Genomic DNA, 23,343 nt, shown 5'->3' with positions numbered 1-23,343 from the left:
TCATGTCCAATTGGACATGGTTGGCTGCTAGCTAGGTCTCATCATCCAATAGGACATATTCGGCTACTAGCTAGGTCTCATCGTCCAAGAGGACATCTTGGGCTACTAGCTAGGTCTCATCGTCCAATAGGACATATTGGGCTACTAGCTAGGTCTCATCGTCCAAGAGGACATATTGGGCTACTAGCTAGGTCTCATCGTCCAATAGGACATTGTGGGTTACTAGCTAGGTCTCATCGTCCAATAGGACATATCGGGCTACTAGCTAGGTCTCATCGTCCAATAGGACATTGTGGGTTACTAGCTAGCTCTCATCATCTAAGAGGACATCTTGGGCTACTAGCTAGGTCTCATCGTCCAATAGGACATATTGGGCTACTAGCTAGGTCTCATCGTCCAATAGGACATCTTGGGCTACTAGCTAGGTCTCATCGTCCAATAGGACATCTTGGGCTACTAGCTAGGTCTCATCGTCCAATAGGACATATTGGGCTACTAGCTAGGTCTCATCGTCCAATAGGACATATTGGGCTACTAGCTAGGTCTCATCGTCCAATAGGACATATTGGGCTACTAGCTAGGTCTCATCGTCCAATAGGACATATTGGGCTACTAGCTAGGTCTCATCGTCCAAGAGGACATCTTGGGCTACTAGCTAGGTCTCATCGTCCAATAGGACATATTGGGCTACTAGCTAGGTCTCATCGTCCAAGAGGACATCTTGGGCTACTAGCTAGGTCTCATCGTCCAATAGGACATATTGGGCTACTAGCTAGGTCTCATCGTCCAAGAGGACATCTTGGGCTACTAGCTAGGTCTCATCATCCAATAGGACATATTGGGCTACTAGCTAGGTCTCATCGTCCAATAGGACATTGTGGGTTACTAGCTAGGTCTCATCGTCCAATAGGACATATCGGGCTACTAGCTAGGTCTCATCGTCCAATAGGACATTGTGGGTTACTAGCTAGCTCTCATCGTCTAAGAGGACATTTTGGGCTACTAGCTAGGTCTCATCATCCAAGAGGACATCTTGGGCTACTAGCTAGGTCTCATCGTCCAAGAGATCATCTTGGGCTACTAGCTAGGTCTCATCGTCCAATAGGACATATTGGGCTACTAGCTAGGTCTCATCGTCCAATGGGACATATTGGGCTACTAGCTAGGTCTCATCATCCAATAGGACATCTTTGGCTACAAGCTTGCTCTCATCGTCCAATAGGACATCTTGGGCTACTAGCTAGGTGTCATCGTCCAATAGGACATCTTGGGCTACTAGCTAGGTCTCATCGTCCAATAGGACATCTTGGGCTACTAGCTAAGTCTCATCGTCCAATTGGACATGGTTGGCTACTAGCTAGGTCTCATCGTCCAATAGGACATATTGGGCTACTAGCTAGGTCTCATCGTCCAATAGGACATATTGGGTTACTAGCTAGCTCTCATCATCCAATAGGACATCTTGGGCTACTAGCTAGCTCTCATCATCCAATAGGACATCTTGGGCTACTAGCTAGGTCTCATCGTCCAATAGGACATCTTGGGCTACTAGCTAGGTCTCATCGTCCAATAGGACATATTGGGCACTAGCTAGGTCTCATCGTCCAATAGGACATATTGGGCTACTAGCTAGGTCTCATCGTCCAAGAGGACATCTTGGGCTACTAGCTAGGTCTCATCGTCCAATAGGACATATTGGGCTACTAGCTAGTTCTCATCGTCCAATAGGACATTGTGGGTTACTAGCTAGCTCTCATCATCCAAGAGGACATCTTGGTCTACTAGATAGGTCTCATCGTCCAAGAGGACATCTTGGGCTACTAGCTAGGTCTCATCGTCCAAGAGGACATCTTGGGCTACTAGCTAGGTCTCATCGTCCAAGAGGACATCTTGGGCTACTAGCTAGGTCTCATCGTCCAATAGGACATCTTGGGCTACTAGCTAGGTCTCATCGTCCAATAGGACATCTTGGGCTACTAGCTAGGTCTCATCGTCCAATAGGACATCTTGGGCTACTAGCTAGGTCTCATCGTCCAATTGGACATGGTTGGCTACTAGCTACTCAGCTACCAGTTACAGTAGCAGTGAATATAGCCAGTGTTTCACTCTCACTGTTTGTGGTTTATTAATGGTTATGGAGAAATTGTCCGCCATGTGTTTAGTTTTGGTTGCGCTCGGAGTTGGTGATATTTTGATGTAACTGGCTCTACTTCCCTATGCCGTCTAGGTTGATGATATTGTTATTTAAATGGTATCTTCCATCTAGTGTGCAGTTAGCCTGGCTGCCGTCTCTGTTCAGCTATTACATTCCACTTCTTGCTGCTCCGTGTCATTTGCCAAAGAGACTGGCCTTTCTGCCATCGTCAAATAGGAACATTCTATCATTAATACGCTTGAAGAGATCAGATGATTTGATCCTGATTCGATAACCATCACAGCTATCCTCCAATCTCAATGGTTATGCAAATTAGACTGATAGAACGTTTTCATAACTTTGTTCATAAAATTGATCGTAAACATTCTAGCATTGGGCATTCTGATGTAGCCTAATCAGGTCCGGCGTCAGAACGAATCAGTTGGACGGCCATTTGATTTCCATGGGGTGCCAACAGCTTTATTGAGATTTTATGTCACGGGTGTGGTTGGAATTCCCATTGTTATAGACCATTCAAACCCTGTTGTTATAGACCATTCAAACCCCGTTGTTATAGACCATTCAAACCCTGTTGTTATAGACCATTCAAACCCCGTTGTTATAGACCATTCAAACCCCGTTGTTATAGACCATTCAAACCCCGTTGTTATAGACCATTCAAACCCCGTTGTTATAGACCATTCAAACCCCGTTGTTATAGACCATTCAAACCCCGTTGTTATAGACCATTCAAACCCCGTTGTTATAGACCATTCAAACCCTTAATTGATCTAATTGATCTAATTCAAACTGTGGTTATCCTATCCAAAATTAATCTGAGGGGCACCATGAAGGTAATTCAAGGGATCTCTATATCAGTAGTTATCATATGGTATGGTATGGTATGGTACAGACCAGTATATAATATACTAATCCCATATCAACAACAGTCTAAATCAACAGTCAGTTACTATATTTTCATTCTGAATGTCGTTGTGCCTACAACTTCCCCAGCCACAGCAAAGTTTGATACTAGCCTACGTGAGATTTAATAACTTTTAAAACCATGACTAGAGGGACATGTCTATCATTAAATATAACATCATTACTGGTGTTACATAGGGACATGTCTATCACTAGTTTGTCAGTATCCTGACCTAATATTTGGTACACAGGGATTTTAATCTACAATTTACTTTGCAGTCTGGTCCATAGACCTCTCAAAGAGAAAGGCCTCCCTCCTCCTAGAAGTGCTGAAACTCCAACCAGAGAAGAAACCAGTAGAGCTGAAGGGCTGGTCAGATGAAGAGAGTGAAGTGAGGAGTTTCCTTCAGTGTCTGTCCTACATCTCACAGCTGAGGTGAGTTGGATCAGTGCAGTTCAGAGATTGTAGTTGTCTGTCCCTGTATTTCCCTTTAGAGAGGAAGCTTGTAGATTTCTGCAGTAACTTAATGTAAACTCAGCAAAAAAAGAAACGTCCTCACTGTCAACTGCGTTTATTTTCAGCAAATGTAACATGTGTAGATATTTGTATGAACATAACAAGATTCAACAACTAAGACATGAACTGAAAAAGTTCCACAGACATGTGACTAAGAGAAATTGAATAATGTGTCCCTGAACAAAAATGGGGTCAAAATCCAAAGTAACAGTCAGTATCTGGTGTGGCCACCAGCTGGCCCTTGCCCTCACCCTCCTATACAACAGGTCCCAGACGTGCTCAATGGGATTTTGAGATCCGGGCTCTTCGCTGGCCATGGCAGAACACTGACATTCCGGTCTTGCAGGAAATCACGCGCAGAACGAGCAGTATGGCTGTTGGCATTGTCATGCTGGAGGGTCATGTCATGATGAGCCTGCAGGAAGAGTACCACATGAGGGAGGAGGATGTCTTCCTTGTAACGTACAGCGTTGAGATTGCCTGCAATGACAACAAGCTCAGTCCGATGATACTGTGACACACCGCCCCAGACCATGACGGACCCTCCACCTCCAAATCGATCCCGCTCCAAAGTACAGGCCTCGGTGTAATGCTCATTCCTTCGACAATAAACACGAATCCGACCATCACCCCTGGTGAGACAAAACCGCAACTCGTCAGTGAAGAGCACTTTTGCCAGTCCTATCTGGTCCAGCGACGGTGGGTTTGTGCCCTTAGGCAACGTTGTTGCCGGTGATGTCTGGTGAGGACCAACCTTACAACAGGCCTACAAGCCCTCAGTCCAGCCTCTCTCAGCCTATTGCTGACAGTCTGAGCACTGATGGAAGGATTGTGCGTTCCTGGTGTAACTCAGGCAGTTGTTGTCGCCATCCTGTACCTGTCCTGCAGGTGTGATGTTCGGATGTACCGATCCTGAGCAGGTGTTGTTACACGTGGTCTGTCACTGCGAGGACGAGCAGCTGTCCGTCCTGTCTCCCTGTAGCGCCATCTTAGGCGTCTCACAGTACGGACTTTGCAATTTATTGCCCTGGCCACATCTGCAGTCCTCATGCCTCCTTGCAGCATGCCTAAGGCACGTTCACACAGAAGAGCAGGGACCCTGGGCATCTTTCTTTTGGTGTTTTTCAGAGTCAGTAGAAAGGCCTCTTTAGTGTCCTAAGTTTTCGTAACTGTGACCTTAATTGCCTACCATCTGTAAGCAGTTAGTGTCTTAACAACCGTTCCACAGGTGCATGTTCATTAATTGTTTATGGTTCATTGAGCAAGCATGGGAAACAGTGTTTAAACCCTTTACAATGAAGATCTGTGAAGTTATTTGGATTTTTACAAATTAGCTTTGAAAGACAGGGTCCTGAAAAAGGGACGTTTCTTTTTTTGCTGAGTTTACTAAACATACACATACTGTTTGGAAAGATGCAGTCTTACTTTGTGGTCATGATTTTAAGGAACAATTGAAGTGGATGATGAGTTTAGAAAGATAGTCATTGTATGTTACACACCATAATGTGACCTTCAGAAATGCATATTATATCTCTCACATATTCATCTATTTGTTGTTAAACTGTTCTTGTAGTTTTACTCCTCCACAGGATCAGAGAGGATCCCCTGAAGAGAGGATAAAGAGAGAGAAGACATTCCTACTGAATCTTTGTCTTCAAGCAGCTCTCCATGAGAGAGGAACCATACAAACAACTGTAGAGAAAGTGTTATCACTGTCTGAAGTATATCACTATCAGAAATGTGATTTCCTGCTGGATCTGTACTCACTTGTGAAGGACTATGAGACTAAAACAGGCAGGAGTGTCCTTCCAGCATTACAGACAGTTTACCAGTCAGCTCCTGCAGTCTGGTACATAGACCTCTCAGAGAGAAAGGCCTCCCTCCTCCTAGAAGTGCTGAAACTCCAACCAGAGAAGAAACCAGTAGAGCTGAAGGGCTGGTCAGATGAAGAGAGTGAAGTGAGGAGTTTCCTTCAGTGTCTGTCCTACATCTCACAGCTGAGGTGAGTTGGATCAGTACATTTCAGGGATTGTAGTTGTCTGTCCCTGTATTTCCCTTTAGAGAGGAAGCTTGTAGCTTTCTGCAGTAACTTAATAAACTAAATATACACATACTGTTTGGAAAATATGCAATCTTTGTGGTCATGATTTTAAGGAACAATTGAAGTGGATGATGAGTTTAGAAAGATAGTCATTGTATGTTACACACCATAATGTGACCTTCAGAAATGCATATTATATCTCTCACATATTCATCTATTTGTTGTTAAACTGTTCTGGCAGTTTTACTCCTCCACAGGATCAGAGAAGATCCCCTGAAGAGAGGACAAAGAGAGAGAAGACATTCCTGCTGAATCTGTGTCTTCAAGCAGCTCTCCATGAGAGAGGAACCATACAAACAACTGTAGAGAAAGTGTTGTCACTGTCTGAAGTATATCACAATCAGAAATGTGATTTCCTGCTGGATCTGTACTCACATGTGAAGGACAATGATACTCAAACAGGCAGGAGTGTCCTTCCAGCATTACATCCAGTTTACCAGTCAGCTAGTCCTGCAGTCTGGTCCATAGACCTCTCAGAGACAAAGGCCTCCCTCCTCCTAGAAGTGATGAAACTCCAACCAGAGAAGAAACCAGTAGAGCTGAAGGGCTGGTCAGATGAAGAGAGTGAAGTGAGGAGTTTCCTTCAGTGTCTGTCCTACATCTCACAGCTGAGGTGAGTCTGAACATGTGTGGTGGTTAGTGATTATGTGATGCTAGTGGTTATTATCTTGTAGAAACATTTGACATATAAAACTTCAAGTGTTGGTAAATCTTGTAGCGGTATTATTAGAGAGGGGTAAAGGTAAAGATTTTGTTGGGGCGCCAGGCAGGTATTAACCCTGCAGAAAGGTAAATAGTAGGATAGAGAGAGACCCACTACCAGACACACACACATCAGCAGAAGAGACTGTCTAGAGTGTAGCCTGTTAGCCAGATAGCCAGTGGAGAGAAAAGATAAGACACACCATATAAAACACCCATCACAGCACAGGGGTAACCCCACCAATAATACCTCATACAATAATGATGGCAGAGCAATTTAACGGCAACTTCATAGAAACAATTTACAAGAAAGAACCCAGTCATCAACATTAGAGGATTTGCAGTATTCTGTATTTCCTCCCAGTGGAGGAGTGCAGAGGGTATGAATGGTGGGGGGTCATAGACAAACAAAGGCCTTAAAATGTCCACAATCTTCTGGGCCACATGTCATTAGTACCACACCAATACAGTTCAAATAACAAGACACAATAAACTGGCAAGAAACCTCCCTTTAACTAAAATGTCAACCCAAATACGTCTGGCAGGACAATAATAGTCCACCGATGCTGAACCTCAAAGGGAAGAGCATTGAAAACAATAATAAAGTCTGCTGCAGTGTAAAGCACTGGAGAGAGAGAGAGAGAGAGAGAGAGAGAGGGAAGTTAGAGAAAGGGAAGAGAGAGAGTGAGAGAGGGACGAGAGAGAGAGAGGGATGAGAGAGAGAGAGAGGGACGAGAGAGAGAGAGAGAGAGGGATGAGAGAGAGAGAGAGGGATGAGAGAGAGAGAGGGGGATGAGAGAGAGAGAGGGACGAGAGAGAGAGAGGGGAGACGAGAGAGAGAGAGAGGGACGAGAGAGAGAGAGGGGGATGAGAGAGAGAGAGGGACGAGAGAGAGAGAGAGGGACGAGAGAGAGAGAGGGAGAGAGAGAGGGACGAGAGAGAGAGAGGGGGACGAGAGAGAGAGAGGGACGAGAGAGAGAGAGAGGGACGAGAGAGAGAGAGAGAGAGAGAGGGACGAGAGAGAGAGAGGGACGAGAGAGAGAGAGAGGGACGAGAGAGAGAGAGGGACGAGAGAGAGAGGGGGATGAGAGAGGGACGAGCTAGAGAGAGAGAGGGACGAGCTAGAGAGAGAGAGGGACGAGCTAGAGAGAGAGGGACGAGAGAGGGGAAGAGAGAGAGAGAGAGGGACGAGAGAGAGAGAGAGGGACGAGAGAGAGAGAGAGAGGGACGAGAGAGAGAGAGAGAGGGACGAGAGAGAGAGAGAGAGAGAGGGACGAGAGAGAGAGAGAGAGGGACGAGAGAGAGAGAGAACGAGAGAGAGAGAACGAGAGAGAGAGAGAGACGAGAGAGAGAGGGGGACGAGAGAGGGACGAGAGAGAGAGAGATAGAAAGAGAGAGAGAGAGGGAATAGAAAGAGAGAGAGGGAAGAGAGCGAGAGAGGGAAGAGCGCAAGCAAGAGGGAAGAGAGAGAGAGGGAAGAGAGAGAGGGAAGAGAGAGAGGGAAGAGAGAGAGGGACGAGAGAGAGGGACGAGAGAGAGAGAGATGAGAGGGACGAGAGAGAGAGGGGGATGAGAGAGAGAGAGGGAGATGAGAGAGGGATGAGAGAGAGAGAGAGGGGGATGAGAGAGGGACGAGAGAGAGAGAGGGACGAGAGAGAGAGAGAGGGACGAGAGAGAGAGAGAGAGAGGGACGAGAGAGAGAGAGAGGGACGAGAGAGAGAGAGAGAGGGGGATGAGAGAGGGACGAGCTAGAGAGAGAGAGGGACGAGCTAGAGAGAGAGGGACGAGCTAGAGAGAGAGGGACGAGCTAGAGAGAGAGGGATGAGAGAGAGAGAGAGGGACGAGAGAGAGAGAGAGAGAGGGACGAGAGAGAGAGAGAGAGGGACGAGAGAGAGAGAGAGAGAGACGAGAGAGAGAGGGATGAGAGAGAGGGACGAGAGAGAGAGAGGGACGAGAGAGAGAGGGACGAGAGAAAGAGAGGGACGAGAGAGAGAGGGGGATGAGAAAGGGACGAGAGAGAGAGAGAGAGAGAGAGAGAGAGAGAGAGAGAGGGAAGAGAGAGGGAAGAGAGAGAGGGAAGAGAGAGAGAGAGGGAAGAGAGAGAGAGGGAAGAGAGAGAGAGGGAAGAGAGAGAGAGGGAAGAGAGAGAGGGAAGAGAGAGAGGGAAGAGAGAGAGGGAAGAGAGAGAGGGACGAGAGAGAGAGAGAGATAGAGAGGGACGAGAGAGGGGGATGAGAGAGAGAGAGGGGGATGAGAGAGGGATGAGAGAGAGAGAGAGGGGGATGAGAGAGGGACGAGAGAGAGAGAGGGACGAGAGAGAGAGAGGGACGAGAGAGAGAGGGAAGAGAGAGAGAGAGGAGAGAGAGAGAGAGGGACGAGAGAGAGAGAGGGACGAGAGAGAGAGGGAAGAGAGAGAGGGACGAGAGAGAGAGGGAAGAGAGAGAGAGAGGGACGAGAGAGAGAGAGGGACGAGAGACAGAGAGGGACGAGAGACAGAGAGGGAAGAGAGACAGAGAGGGAAGAGAGACAGAGAGGGAAGAGAGACAGAGAGGGAAGAGACAGAGAGGGAAGAGAGAGAGAGAGGGAAGAGAGAGAGAGAAGGAAGAGAGAGAGAGAGAAGGAAGAGAAAGAAGAGGGAGGGAGGAGAGGGAAGAGAGGAGAGGAAAGAGAGAGAGTGGGGGAAGAGGAAGAGAGAGAGAGGGAAGAGAGAGAGGGAAGAGAGAGAGGGAAGAGAGAGAGGGAAGAGAGAGAGGGACGAGAGAGAGAGAGAGATAGAGAGGGACGAGAGAGGGGGATGAGAGAGAGAGAGGGGGATGAGAGAGGGATGAGAGAGAGAGAGAGGGGGATGAGAGAGGGACGAGAGAGAGAGAGGGACGAGAGAGAGAGAGGGACGAGAGAGAGAGGGAAGAGAGAGAGAGAGGGAAGAGAGAGAGAGAGGGACGAGAGAGAGAGAGGGACGAGAGAGAGAGAGGGACGAGAGAGAGAGGGACGAGAGAGAGGGACGAGAGAGAGAGGGAAGAGAGAGAGAGAGGGACGAGAGAGAGAGAGGGAAGAGAGACAGAGAGGGAAGAGAGAGAGAGAGGGAAGAGAGAGAGAGGGAAGAGAGACAGAGAGGGAAGAGAGAGACAGAGAGGGAAGAGAGAGACAGAGAGGGAAGAGAGAGAGAGAAGGAAGAGAAACAAGAGGGAGGGAATAGAAAGAAGAGGGAGGGAGGAGAGGGAAGAGAGGAGAGGAAAGAGAGAGAGAGGGGGAAGAGAAATAGAGATGGGGAAGAGAGGATGAGAAAGGGAAGAGAGAAAGAGAGAGTGGTAAGAGAGAGAGAGGGAAGAGCAAGAGAGAGTGGTAAGAGAGAGAAAGGGAAGAGAGAAAGAGAGAGTGGTAAGAGAGAGAGAGGGAAGAGCAAGAGAGAGTGGTAAGAGAGAGAAAGGGAAGAGAGAAAGAGAGAGTGGTAAGAGAGAGAGAGGGAAGAGGGAAATTAACAAGAGTTGTTTAGCATCACCCCTATCAAACTGCCCCCCAGAGAGTCTCCTTTCTGACTGCTGATGCAAAGTGGCAGCACACGGTGAAGGCTCCGTATAACACTACACATGTTGGTGAATCTGGGAACATTTATCAGCCCATTTCCTGACATAACTAATGTTACATTACTAAATGTCAAAGATAAATCATGTGAATGTCTCTAAAATTAAATACTTCTACATATACCCAAAGCACATATGTAAATGTATAACTACTTCATATATCTTTAACTATGACTGGTTTCATGTGTTCATCCATGTCTGAATCAGGTGTTACTGTCCTTGTTGCAGTTTCTGTCCATGGTGGTCTGATCCCTCAAAGCAGATCAAGTTCCTGGTGGATCTCCTGTCTCAAGCAGCAGAGTGGGAGGAGCAGACAGGAGAGAAGACACTGAAGCTGGTATCATCAGTGTGGACTTACAGCACCTTTCCTTTTCCCAATGGAGACACTTCTAAACAGAGTGATTTCCTGCTGGATCTGTACTCACATGTGAAGGACTATGAGACTCAAACAGGCAGGAGTGTCCTTCCAGCATTACAGCCAGTTTACCAGTCAGCCAGTCCTGCAGTCTGGTCCATAGACCTCTCAGAGAGAAAGGCCTCCCTCCTCCTAGAAGTGCTGAAACTCCAACCAGAGAAGAAACCAGTAGAGCTGAAGGGCTGGTCAGATGAAGAGAGTGAAGTGAGGAGTTTCCTTCAGTGTCTGTCCTACATCTCACAGCTGAGGTGAGTCTGAACATGTGTGGTGGTTAGTGATTATGTGATGCTAGTGATTATTGTCTTGTAGAAACATTTGACATATAAAACTTCAAGTGTTGGTAAATCTTGTAGCGGTATTGTTAGAGAGGGGTAAAGGTAAAGATTTTGTTGGGGCGCCAGGCAGGTATTAACCCTGCAGAAAGGAAAAGAGTAGGATAGAGAGAGACCCACTACCAGACACACACACATCAGCAGAAGAGACTGTCTAGAGTGTAGCCTGTTAGCCAGATAGCCAGTGGAGAGAAAAGATAAGACACACCATATAAAACACCCATCACAGCACAGGGGTAACCCCACCAATAATACCTCATACAATAATGATGGCAGAGCAATTTAACGGCAACTTCATAGAAACTATTTACAAGAAAGAACCCAGTCATCAACATTAGAGGATTTGCAGTAATCTGTATTACCTCCCAGTGGAGGAGTGCAGAGGGTATGAATGGTGGGGGGTCATAGACAAACAAAGGCCTTAAAATGTCCAAAATCTTCTGGGCCACATGTCATTAGTACCACATCAATACAGTTCAAATAACAAGACACAATAAACTGGCAAGAAACCTCCCTTTAACTAAAATGTCAACCCAAATACGTCTGGCAGGACAATAATAGTCCACCGATGCTGAACCTCAAAGGGAAGAGCATTGAAAACAATAATAAAGTCTGCTGCAGTGTAAAGCACTGGAGAGAGACAGGGGAGAGAGAGAGAGAGAGAGGGAAGAGGAGAGAGGGCAGAGAGAGAGAGCGAGGAAAGAGAGAGAGAGCGAGGGAAGAGAGAGAGAGAGAGAGAGAGAGGGAAGAGAGAGGGAGGAGAGAGAGAAAGGGAAGAGAGAGCGAGAGAGAGAGAGAGAGAGGGGGACGAGAGAGAGAGGGGGAAGAGAGAGGGAAGAGAGAGAGAGAGAGGGAAGAGAGAGAGAGAGAGAGAGGGAAGAGAGAGAGAGGGACGAGAGAGAGAGAGAGGGAAGAGAGAGGGAAGAGAGAGAGAGAGAGAGAGAGGGGGACGAGAGAGAGAGGGGGAAGAGAGAGGGAAGAGAGAGAGAGAGAGGGGGACGAGAGAGAGAGATAGAGGAGGGAGAGAGGGGGAAGAGAGAGGGAAGAGAGAGAGAGAGAGGGAAGAGAGAGAGAGAGAGAGAGGGAAGAGAGAGAGAGGGAAGAGAGAGAGAGGGAAGAGAGAGGGAAGAGAGAGAGAGAGAGAGGGGGAAGAGAGAGAGAGGGGGAAGAGAGAGGGAAGAGAGAGAGAGAGAGGGAAGAGAGAGAGAGAGAGGGAAGAGGGAGAGAGGGACGAGAGAGAGAGAGAGGGAAGAGAGAGGGAAGAGAGAGAGAGAGAGAGAGAGGAGGAGAGAGAGAGAGGGGGAAGAGAGAGGGAAGAGAGAGAGAGAGAGGGGGACGAGAGAGAGAGATAGAGGAGGGAGAGAGGGGGAAGAGAGAGGGAAGAGAGAGAGAGAGAGAGGGGGACGAGAGAGAGAGGGGGAAGAGAGAGGGAAGAGAGAGAGAGAGAGGGAAGAGAGAGAGAGAGAGGGAAGAGAGAGAGAGAGAGAGAGAGAGAGGGACGAGAGAGAGAGAGAGGGAAGAGAGAGGGAAGAGAGAGAGAGAGAGAGGGGGACGAGAGAGAGAGGGGGAAGAGAGAGGGAAGAGAGAGAGAGAGAGAGGGAAGAGAGAGAGAGAGAGAGAGGGAAGAGAGAGAGAGAGAGAGAGAGGGAAGAGAGAGAGAGGGACGAGAGAGAGAGAGAGGGAAGAGAGAGAGAGAGAGAGAGGGAAGAGAGAGAGAGGGACGAGAGAGAGAGAGAGAGAGAAGAGAGAGAGAGAGGGGGACGAGAGAGAGGGGGAAGAGAGAGGGAAGAGAGAGAGAGAGAGAGGGGGACGAGAGAGAGAGGGGGAAGAGAGAGGGAAGAGAGAGAGAGAGAGGGAAGAGAGAGAGAGGGACGAGAGAGAGAGAGAGGGACGAGAGAGAGAGAGAGGGAAGAGAGAGAGAGAGAGGGAAGAGAGAGAGAGAGAGAGAGGGAAGAGAGAGAGAGGGACGAGAGAGAGAGAGAGAGGGGAGAGAGGGATGAGAGAGGGACGAGAGAGAGAGAGAGGGAAGAGAGAGAGAGAGAGAGAGAGGGAAGAGAGAGAGAGGGACGAGAGAGAGAGAGAGAGGGGAGAGAGGGATGAGAGAGGGACGAGAGAGAGAAGAGAGAGAGAGAGAGGGGGACGAGAGAGAGAGGGGGAAGAGAGAGGGAAGAGAGAGAGAGAGAGAGGGGGACGAGAGAGAGAGGGGAGAGAGAGGGAAGAGAGAGAGAGAGAGGGAAGAGAGAGAGAGGGAAGAGAGAGAGAGGGAAGAGAGAGAGGGAAGAGAGAGAGAGAGAGAGAGGGAAGAGAGAGAGAGGGAAGGGAGAGAGAGAGAGAGGGGAGAGAGGGATGAGAGAGGGACGAGAGAGAGACGAGAGGGACAGAGAGAGAGAGAGGGACAGAGAGAGAGAGGGATGAGAGAGAGAGAGAGAAAGAGGGACGAGAGAGGGACGAGAGAGAGGGAAGAGAGAGAGAGAGAGAGAGGGAAGAGAGAGAGAGAGAGGGAAGAGAGAGAGAGAGAGAGGGACGAGAGAGAGAGAGAGAGGGGAGAGAGGGATGAGAGAGGGAAGAGAGAGAGAGGGACGAGAGAGAGAGAGAGATGTTAAAGAGAGAGGGAAGAGAGAGAGAGGGAAGAGAGAGAGAGAGAGGGAAGAGAGAGAGAGAGAGAGATAGGGACGAGAGAGAGAGGGACGAGAGAGAGAGAGAGAGGGGAGAGAGGGATGAGAGAGGGACGAGAGAGAGAGGGACGAGAGAGAGAGAGAAGAGAGAGAGTGAAGAGAGAGAGGAAAGAGAGAGAGAGGGAAGAGAGAGAGAGAGAGAGAGGGAAGAGAGAGAGAGAGAGAGAGAGAGAGGGAAGAGAGAGAGAGAGAAGAGAAAGAGAGACGAGAGAGAGAGGGAAGAGAGATAGATAGAGAGGGACGAGAGAGAGAGAGAGGGGGATGAGAGAGGGACGAGAGAGAGAGAGAAGGACGAGAGAGATAGAGAGGGACGAGAGAGAGAGAGAGGGGGATGAGAGAGGGACGAGAGAGAGAGAGGGACGAGAGAGGGACGAGAGAGAGAGAGGGACGAGAGAGAGAGAGAGAGAGAGAGAGGGACGAGAGAGAGAGTGAAGAGAGAGAGGGAAGAGAGAGAGAGAGGGGGGGATGAGAGAGAGAGAGAGAGATGAGGGAAAGGGAAAAGGAAGAGAGAAAGGGGGGAAGAGAGAGAGAGATGAGGGAAAGGGAAAAGGAAGAGAGAAAGGGGGGGAAGAGAGAGAGAGATGAGGGAAAGGGAAAAGGAAGAGAGAAAGGGGGGAAGAGAGAGAGAGAGAGAGAAGAGGGAAAGGGAAAGGGAAGAGAGAGAGAGAGAGTCGTGGTAATTTCCTGTGTTACTAAACATTGAGAGAGCAAACCACACACAAGTCAGAGTTTATTATTTTAATTTTAATTTTATTTTATTATAAAGTCCATCTTTAATTATATGAGCTTCACACAAAGATCCACCCCCTAGTCGACATGACAAACCACAGATAATAGGAACTTCACAAAGGGCCTTTTACTTGAAAGAGGAGTATCCCATAGCTAGATAGCATTAGCTATAAATTATCGTTCAGTTTGGTCTCCTAAACGAAGTTCTTATCTCGTTCTTGGTACAACATAGTACCAAACCATTACCTCATCCAATGGCATATATCAATTGTCAATTCTAGATACTCCCATCTCAAATACACCCCCTCCTGGACTAGATCAGAAAAGACAGTGAGCCTCTTAGGTCATATACTAGGTCAACATCAGAGGGGACATACAATGGTTCCAGACACTGCCATACTCTTCCCCCAAATGGGAAAAGTAGGGAGTGACTAGCACACAGACATTGTGGAGCCAAGAGATAATTGGTGCCCCCTCAATCATCCCTTCACAGGGTTTAAAAGATACGTTCACATATGAAGACAAGCCTGACCTCTCCCCTCTCTGGGGCCCAAGTAACTTTCCCCACATAAGCAGATAAATCATCTTATTTATCAATGTTACCTAACTAATTCTGATTCAGCCATGACAAGAGAGAGAGAGAAGGAAGAGAGAGTGAGGGGAGAGAGAGAGAGAAGAAAGAGAGGGAAGAGAGAGCAAGAGCTAAGAGAGAGTAAGGGAAGAGAGAGTAAGGGAAGAGAGAGAGTAAGGGAAGAGAGAGAGAGGGAAGAGGGAGGAAAGAGAGGAGATAGTAGAGAGATATGAGAGAGGGGGAAGGGAGGATGAGAGGGAAGAGAGGGGAGAGAGAGAGAGAAGGATGGGATAGAGAGAGGGAAGTGAGATGGAGAGAAGGAAGAGAGAGAGAGGGAAGAGAGGATTAGGGAAGAGAGAGAGAGAGGGAAGAGGCAGACAGATGAGAGGAAGAGGGAAGAGAGAAATGGATCAGAGGAAGAGAGCGAGAGGAGAGAGATATTAACCAGAGTTGTTCAGCATCACCACTATCAAACTGCCCCCCAGAGAGTCTCCTTTCTGACTGCTGATGCAAAGTGGCAGCACACGGTGAAGGCTCCGTATAAAACTACACATGTTGGTGAATCTGGGAACATTTATCAGCCCATTTCCTGACATAACTAATGTTGCATTACTAAATGTCACACATAAATCATGTGATTGTCTCTAAAGTTTAATACTTTGACAAATAACCAAAGCACATTGTTAGGGGTGGCAGAAAGCCTAGTGGTTAGATCGTTAACCCACTGTTCCTAGGCCGTCATTGAAAATAAGAATTTATTCTTAACTGACTTGCCTAGTTAATTAAAGATAAAATAAAAAATTGTAAATTGTATAACTACTTCATATATATTTAGCTATGACTGGTTTCATGTGTCCATCCATGTCTGAATCAGCTGTTACTGTCCTTGTTGCAGTTTCTGGCCATCGTGGTCTGATACCTCAAAGCAGATCAAGTTCCTGGTGGATCTCCTGTCTCAAGCAGCAGAGTGGGAGGAGCAGACAGGAGAGAAGACACTGAAGCTGGTATCATCAGTGTGGACTTACAGCACCTTTCCTTTTCCCAATGACAACAATTCTAAACACAGTGATTTCCTGCTGGATCTGTACTCGCATGTGAAGGACTATGAGATTCAAACAGGCAGGAGTGTTCTTCCAGCATTACAGACAGTTTACCAGTCAGACAATCCTGTAGTCTGGTCCATAGACCTCTCAGTGAGAAAGGCCTCCCTCCTCCTAGAAGTGCTGAAACTCCAACCAGAGAAGAAACCAGTAGAGCTGAAGGGCTGGTCAGATGAAGAGAGTGAAGTGAGGAGTTTCCTTCAGTGTCTGTCCTACATCTCACAGCTGAGGTGAGTGTTTTTTCAGAGATGTGTCACATTGTACCAGTTATTTATCTGGTTTATAAAACATCTGTTTATCCATATCCCTCCATTAGTCTTCTTTACCATTCTGCCATGTAAACATTATTATGTGTCTGTGGGTGATTCCTCTGCATTACTTGACCAGAGAATCCAGGATAACATGTATTAACAATGTTTGTCTGTCTTCTCATTCAGGTTTGTTGTTGATTATGGTGAAGAGGATATCTGGCTTGTTCTGTCTAAACTCAGTGTTGCTGCAGCTGAGTTTGATACAGAGACAGGAGAGAATATCTTACAGACATTATCCTCCATGTGCAGATACACATATGATGATGATGATGATGATGATGGTGATGATCCATTTAGAGAGAGTCATTTCCTGTTGGATCTGTACTCACATGTGAAGGACTATGAGACTCAAACAGGCAGGAGTGTCCTTCCAGCATTACAGCCAGTTTACCAGTCAACTCCTGCAGTCTGGTCCATAGACCTCTCAGAGAGAAAGGCCTCCCTCCTCCTAGAAGTGCTGAAACTCCAACCAGAGAAGAAACCAGTAGCGCTGAATGGCTGGTCAGATGAAGAGAGTGAAGTGAGGAGTTTCCTTCAGTGTCTGCCCTACATCTCACAGCTGAGGTGAGTCTAAACATGTGTGGTGGTTAGTGATTATGTGATGTTAGTGGTTATTATCTTATAGAAACATTTGACATATAAAACTTCAAGTGTTGGTAACTCTTGTAGCAGTATTGTTAGAGAGGGGTAAAGGTAAAGATTTTGTTTGGGCGCCAGGCAGGTATTAACCCTGCAGAAAGGAAAAGAGTAGGATAGAGAGAGACCCACTACCAGACACACACACATCAGCAGAAGAGACTGTCTAGAGTGTAGCCTGTTAGCCAGATAGCCAGTGGAGAGAAAAGATAAGACACACCATATATCAAATCAAATCAAATTTTATTTGTCACATACACATGGTTAGCAGATGTTAATGCGAGTGTAGCGAAATGCTTGTGCTTCTAGTTCCATCAATGCAGTAATAACCAACGAGTAATCTAACCTAACAATTCCACAACTACTACCTTATACACACAAGTGTAACGGGATAAAGAATATGTACATAAAGATATATGAATGAGTGATGGTACAGAACGGCATAGGCAAGATACAGTAGATGGTATCGAGTACAGTATATACATATGAGATGAGTAATGTAGGGTATGTAAACAAAGTGGCATAGTTTAAAGTGGCTAGTGATACATGTATTACATAAAGATGGCAAGATGCAGTAGATGATATAGAGTACAGTATATACATATACATATGAGATGAGTAATGTAGGGTATGTAAACATTATATTAAGTGGCATTGTTTAAAGTGGCTAGTGATACATTTTTACATAATTTCCATCAATTCCCATTATTAAAGTGGCTGGAGTTGAGTCAGTATGTTGGCAGCGGCCACTAAATGTTAGTGGTGGCTGTTTAATAGTCTGATGGCCTTGAGATAGAAGCTGTTTTTCAGTTTCTCGGTCCCTGCTTTGATGCACCTGTACTGACCTCGCCTTCTGGATGATAGCGGGGTGAACAGGCAGTGGCTCGGGTGGTTGTTGTCCCTGATGATCTTTATGGCCTTCCTGTGACATCGGGTGGTGTAGGTGTCCTGGAGGGCAGGTAGTTTGCCCCCGGTGATGCGTTGTGCAGACCTCACTACCCTCTGGAGAGCCTTACGGTTGTGGGCGGAGCAGTTGCCGTACCAGGCGGTGATACAGCCCGACAGGATGCTCTCGATTGTGCATCTGTAGAAGTTTGTGAGTGCTTTTGGTGACAAGCCGAATTTCTTCAGCCTCCTGAGGTTGAAGAGGCGCTGCTGCGTCTTCTTCACAACGCTGTCTGTGTGGGTGGACCAATTCAGTTTGTCCGTGATGTGTACACCGAGGAACTTAAAACTTTCCACCTTCTCCACTACTGTCCCGTCGATGTGGATTGGGGGGTGCTCCCTCTGCTGTTTCCTGAAGTCCACAATCATCTCCTTTGTTTTGTTGACGTTGAGTGTGAGGTTATTTTCCTGACACCACACTCCAAGGGCCCTCACCTCCTCCCTGTAGGCCGTCTCGTCGTTGTTGGTAATCAAGCCTACCACTGTAGTGTCGTCCGCAAACTTGATGATTGAGTTGGAGGCGTGCATGGCCACGCAGTCGTGGGTGAACAGGGAGTACAGGAGAGGGCTCAGAACGCACCCTTGTGTGGCCCCAGTGTTGAGGATCAGCGGGGTGGAGATGTTGTTACCTACCCTCACCACCTGGGGGCGGCCCGTCAGGAAGTCCAGTACCCAGTTGCACAGGGCGGGGTCGAGACCCAGGGTCTCGAGCTTGATGACGAGTTTGGAGGGTACTATGGTGTTAAATGCTGAGCTGTAGTCGATGAACAGCATTCTCACATAGGTATTCCTCTTGTCCAGATGGGTTAGGGCAGTGTGCAGTGTGGTTGCGATTGCGTCGTCTGTGGACCTATTGGGTCGGTAAGCAAATTGGAGTGGGTCTAGGGTGTCAGGTAGGGTGGAGGTGATATGGTCCTTGACTAGTCTCTCAAAGCACTTCATGATGACGGAAGTGAGTGCTACGGGGCGGTAGTCGTTTAGCTCAGTTACCTTAGCTTTCTTGGGAACAGGAACAATGGTGGCCCTCTTGAAGCATGTGGGAACAGCAGACTGGGATAAGGATTGATTGAATATGTCCGTAAACACACCAGCCAGCTGGTCTGCGCATGCTCTGAGGACGCGGCTGGGAATGCCGTCTAGGCCTGCAGCCTTGCGAGGGTTGACACGTTTAAATGTTTTACTCACGTCGGCTGCAGTGAAGGAGAGCCCGCAGGTTTTGGTAGCGTGCTGTGTGAGTGGCACTGTATTGTCCTCAAAGCGAGCAAAAAAGTTATTTAGTCTGTCTGGGAGCAAGACATCCTGGTCCGCGACGAGGCTGGTTTTCTTTTTGTAATCCGTGATTGACTGTAGACCCTGCCACATACCTCTTGTGTCTGAGCTGTTGAATTGCGACTCTATTTTGTCTCTATACTGGGACTTAGCTTGTTTGATTGCCTTGCGGAGGGAATAGCTACACTGTTTGTATTCGGTCATGTTTCCATGTTTTACGGCTGTGATTATAATCAAAGAGAATTCCCTTGGTAGATAATGCGGTCGACATTTGATTGTGAGGAATTTTAAGTCAGGTGAACAGAATGACTTGAGTTCCTGTATGTTGTTATGATCACACCACGTCTCGTTGATCATAAGGCATACCCCCCCGCCCTCTTCTTTTTTTATTTTTTTATTTATTTATTATTTTTTATTTGAGGGGTGGATCAGCTTAATATTGCGGAAAGAATGTTGCTTCCAATGTAATTGTCTGCATCATTTCCAATCCCCCATATTTTTGGGGGTAAATATATATATCCATACACGCATGCATACATATACACATATATACATTCACATACCTATATAGACATACATACTTTTTAAAGAATATACCTTTATTATTATTTCCCGCAACCCTACCACCGATCCCCCAATTGGAGTAAACTGATAAACACTTCTGCTTTTATCTTCAATTTATACATCTTATACACATTTTACAGACACAGCCCACTTTACAATAGTTCTCTCTTGTTTGTTCTTAGTCCTTCCTCTATTTCTGTTGTCCATCCAGTTTGATTTCCACTTGTAACTGTGCTATTTCACAAAAGCTCCGCACCTATACACATTTCACAGAGCCCTACATTGTTTATCTTGCTATTAGTCCCACCCTTCAGCTCCACTCAACCCTTCCCATCTATCTTCCAACATCATCCATTTCGGATTTTTATTTGCCATATATTTTTCAACTGTGCTGTGATGCTTCACAAAAGATTTGAACCTTCCTATTCTCATAGCTTCTACAGATTGTAAATTAAAAATAAACAATTTTGCTAAAATAATTATTATATTATTGATTGATTGACTATGGCTTTTCAAATCCCCCAGTATTGCTATCTGTAGCGTTAGTTCTAGGCAAATGTTGCAATTCTTCAGCCATTCCTGGACCTGTGACCAAAAACGAGCTACATACGGACAATACCAAAATAAATGATCTAATGACTCTGCCTCCTCACAGCAGAATCTGCAGAGCTGGGAAGATTGTATCCCCCATATATATAACATTCTATTAGTTGCAAGAATTTTGTACAGTAATTTAAATTGAAAAATGTGAAGTTTTGAATCCGGCGTTGTTTTGCGTATCAATTCATAAACCATGTGCCATGGAATGGGTACATCGAACATCTCTTCCCAACTATTTTGCAATTTATATGGCACAGCTGTCAGTTTTTTGGTCCTTAAATGAAATTGGTATATGTTTTTATTTATCACACTTTTCTTTAACCATTTATATTCTTTAATACAGGGCCGACATACAAGTTCCTTACTTTTTTCCCCTTCTACTTGCCTCTTCCATTTTTGTGGTAATACTGCAATTAATTGGTTGTAATTTTGGGTAGAGCAGACATTTCCATATGTCTGTGTTAGCTGCATGTGTGACATAACTCCACCAGTCCTATTTATGATATCATTCACTAAAATTATACCTTTTTTAAACATTTCTTCGATAAATATTTTTTTTTAATCAATTACTATATTTGAATTTAACCACAATATTTGTTGTACTATTTGTTCCATCCTTTCAGGTGGATTAAACTGAAATTGCAACCAACTTTCTAAGGCTTGTTTAAAAAATAAAGATATTTTGGAGATTATTTCCTTTTCAAACAACCGAAAGTGAGCAGGTGTAATCTGAATAAAGGGAAAAGGCCCTTTTTGAATATAGGATGAGACATTCGTACCAATTTACTAGAGAACCAGTTTGGATTTAAGTATAACTTTTGTATGACTGATGCCTTTAGTGAGAGGTCTAATGCTTTAATATTTAATAATTTCTGCCCTCCGAATTCATATTCGTTATATAAATATGCCCTTTTAATTTTATCTGGCTTGCCGTTCCACATAAAATGGAATATTTTTTGTTCATATAATTTAAATAGCAGGTCACTAGGTGTAGGCAAAACCATAAGCAAATAGGTAAACTGTGATATGACTAAAGAGTTAACCAGGGTGATTTTTCTACAAATAGACAGGTATTTTCCTTTCCATGGTAACAAGATCTTATCTATTTTTGCTAACTTTCTATAAAAATGTATTGGAGTGAGATCATTTCTTTCTTTTGGGATTTGTATACCGAGTATGTCCACATCTCCGTCAGACCATTTAATTGGTAAACTACATGGCAATGTAAAATGTGTATTTTTTAGTGATCCAATACGTAATATGGTACATTTATCATAATTTGGTTTTAATCCAGAGAGGATAGCAAAGGTATCTAGATCCTCTAAGAGGCCGTGGAGAGACTCTAATTGTGGTTTTAAAAGAAAACATGAATCATCAGCGTACAATGACACCTTAGTTTTTAAGCCACGGATTTCTAATCCCTTAATATTAATGTTTGATCTAATTTTAACAGCTAACATTTCGATGGCAATAATAAATAGATATGCCGATAGTGGACAACCTTGTTTTACTCCTCTAGATAGTTTAAAACTTTCTGAGGTGTAGCCATTATTTACTATTTTACACCTAGGGTTACTATACATAATTTTAACCCATTTTATAAGAGATTCCCCAAAATTGAAATATTCTAGGCATTTATATATAAACTCCAGTCGTACTTTATCAAAGCCTTTTCAAAATCAGCTATGCAAACCAGGCCTGGTGTCCCCGATATTTCATAGTGTTCTATTGTTTCCAGTACTTGCCTTATATTATCTCCAATGTATCGTCCATGTAAAAAACCTGTCTGATTAGGATGAATAATATCTGACAAACTTGTTTTTTTCTATGCGCCAAGCATTTTGCTAGGATTTTTGCATCACAACACTGAAGTGTAAGAGGTCTCCAATTTTTTAAATGGACTGGATCTTTATATATACCACTTGGGTCCTGTTTCAGTAATAATGATATCAGACCTTCTTGTTGCGTGTCTGATAATCTACCATTTATATAGGAGTGGTTAAAACAAGCTAATAATGGTCCTTTGAGTATATCAAAAAAAGTTTTGTATACTTCCACTGGTATGCCATCCAGCCCTGGAGTTTTCCCAGCCTTAAAGGCCCCAATTGCATCAAGCAGTTCCTCCTCTGTAATTTGGCCTTCACATGAGTCTTTCTGTACAGATGTTAATTTTACATTATTATTAGGGAAAAAATCCATACAATTAGTTTCAGTTAGTGGAGATGGAGGAGCCTGAAACGAAAACATATTCTTAAAGTACTTTACTTCCTCTTTCAAAATATCATTTGGTGAATCATGCGTGACTACATTTCTTTTGGTAGCATTTTGGTAGCATTTCTATATTTAAGATTGAAAAAGAATTTGGTGCATTTTTCCCCATATTCCATCCAGTTCGCTTTATTTTTATAATATATTACACTGGATCTTTCTTGAATAAGTTCCTCCATTTCTTTTTGTTTTTCCTCTAACTTATTCTATGCCTCTATGGTACCGTTTTTATTGCTATCTAACTGTACTGTTAGTCCTTCAATTTCCTTTGTTAATATGGACTCTTTTGATCTAAATTGCTTTTGTTTTATAGATGAGAACTGAATTGCATGGCCTCTAAAGGCACACTTAAAAGTGTCCCATACAATACGGGGATCTGCTGAACCTATGTTATGTCTGAAAAAGTCAGTTATAAATTCTACTGTCCTAGTTCTAAACAATTTATCATCTAGTAGACTTTGATTAAATTTCCAATATCCTCGCCCACGTGGAAATTCTGTAAGAGTAATATATACGCCAATTATGTGATGATCCGACCACATTCTGTCCCCAATCAACACTTTTTAAACCTTTGGTGCCAGAGAGAATGACATAAGAAAGTAGTCAAGATGACTAGCTTGATTAAGCCTCCGCCATGTATATCTCACTAGGTCAGGGTATTAAACCTCCTCCATGTATATCTCACTAGGTCAGGATATTAAACCTCCGCCATGTATATCTCACTAGGTCAGGATATTAAACTTCCTCCATGTATATCTCACTAGGTCAGGATATTAAACCTCCATGTATATCTCACTAGGTCAGGATATTAAACCTCCATGTATATCTCACTAGGTCAGGGTATTAAACCTCCTCCATGTATATCTCACTAGGTCAGGGTATTAAACCTCCTCCATGTATATCTCACTAGGTCAGGATATTAAACCTCCTCCATGTATATCTCACTAGGTCAGGGTATTAAACCTCCTC

The 23,343-nt window shown here is 45.2% G+C and overlaps 1 protein-coding gene across 1 annotated transcript in view; it reads left to right on the top strand.

Annotated features, from left to right (window-relative positions):
• The first annotated feature begins 15,188 nt into the window (after positions 1–15,188).
• LOC120041639 overlaps positions 15,189–23,343 on the top strand; it is a 56,028-nt gene continuing 47,873 nt past the window's right edge. Inside the window, exons 1-3 of the mRNA XM_038986505.1 lie at positions 15,189–15,208; positions 15,577–16,011; positions 16,219–16,656. Of these exons, the coding sequence (XP_038842433.1) occupies positions 15,189–15,208; positions 15,577–16,011; positions 16,219–16,656 (893 nt within the window). The remainder of the gene's footprint in view (positions 15,209–15,576; positions 16,012–16,218; positions 16,657–23,343) is intronic.

Source organism: Salvelinus namaycush, unplaced genomic scaffold, assembly GCF_016432855.1.
Source record: "Salvelinus namaycush isolate Seneca unplaced genomic scaffold, SaNama_1.0 Scaffold498, whole genome shotgun sequence".
Classification (NCBI taxonomy): domain Eukaryota; kingdom Metazoa; phylum Chordata; class Actinopteri; order Salmoniformes; family Salmonidae; genus Salvelinus; species Salvelinus namaycush.
Note: the sequence above shows the minus strand (reverse complement) of the source record. Positions and strands in the feature narration are given on the sequence as shown.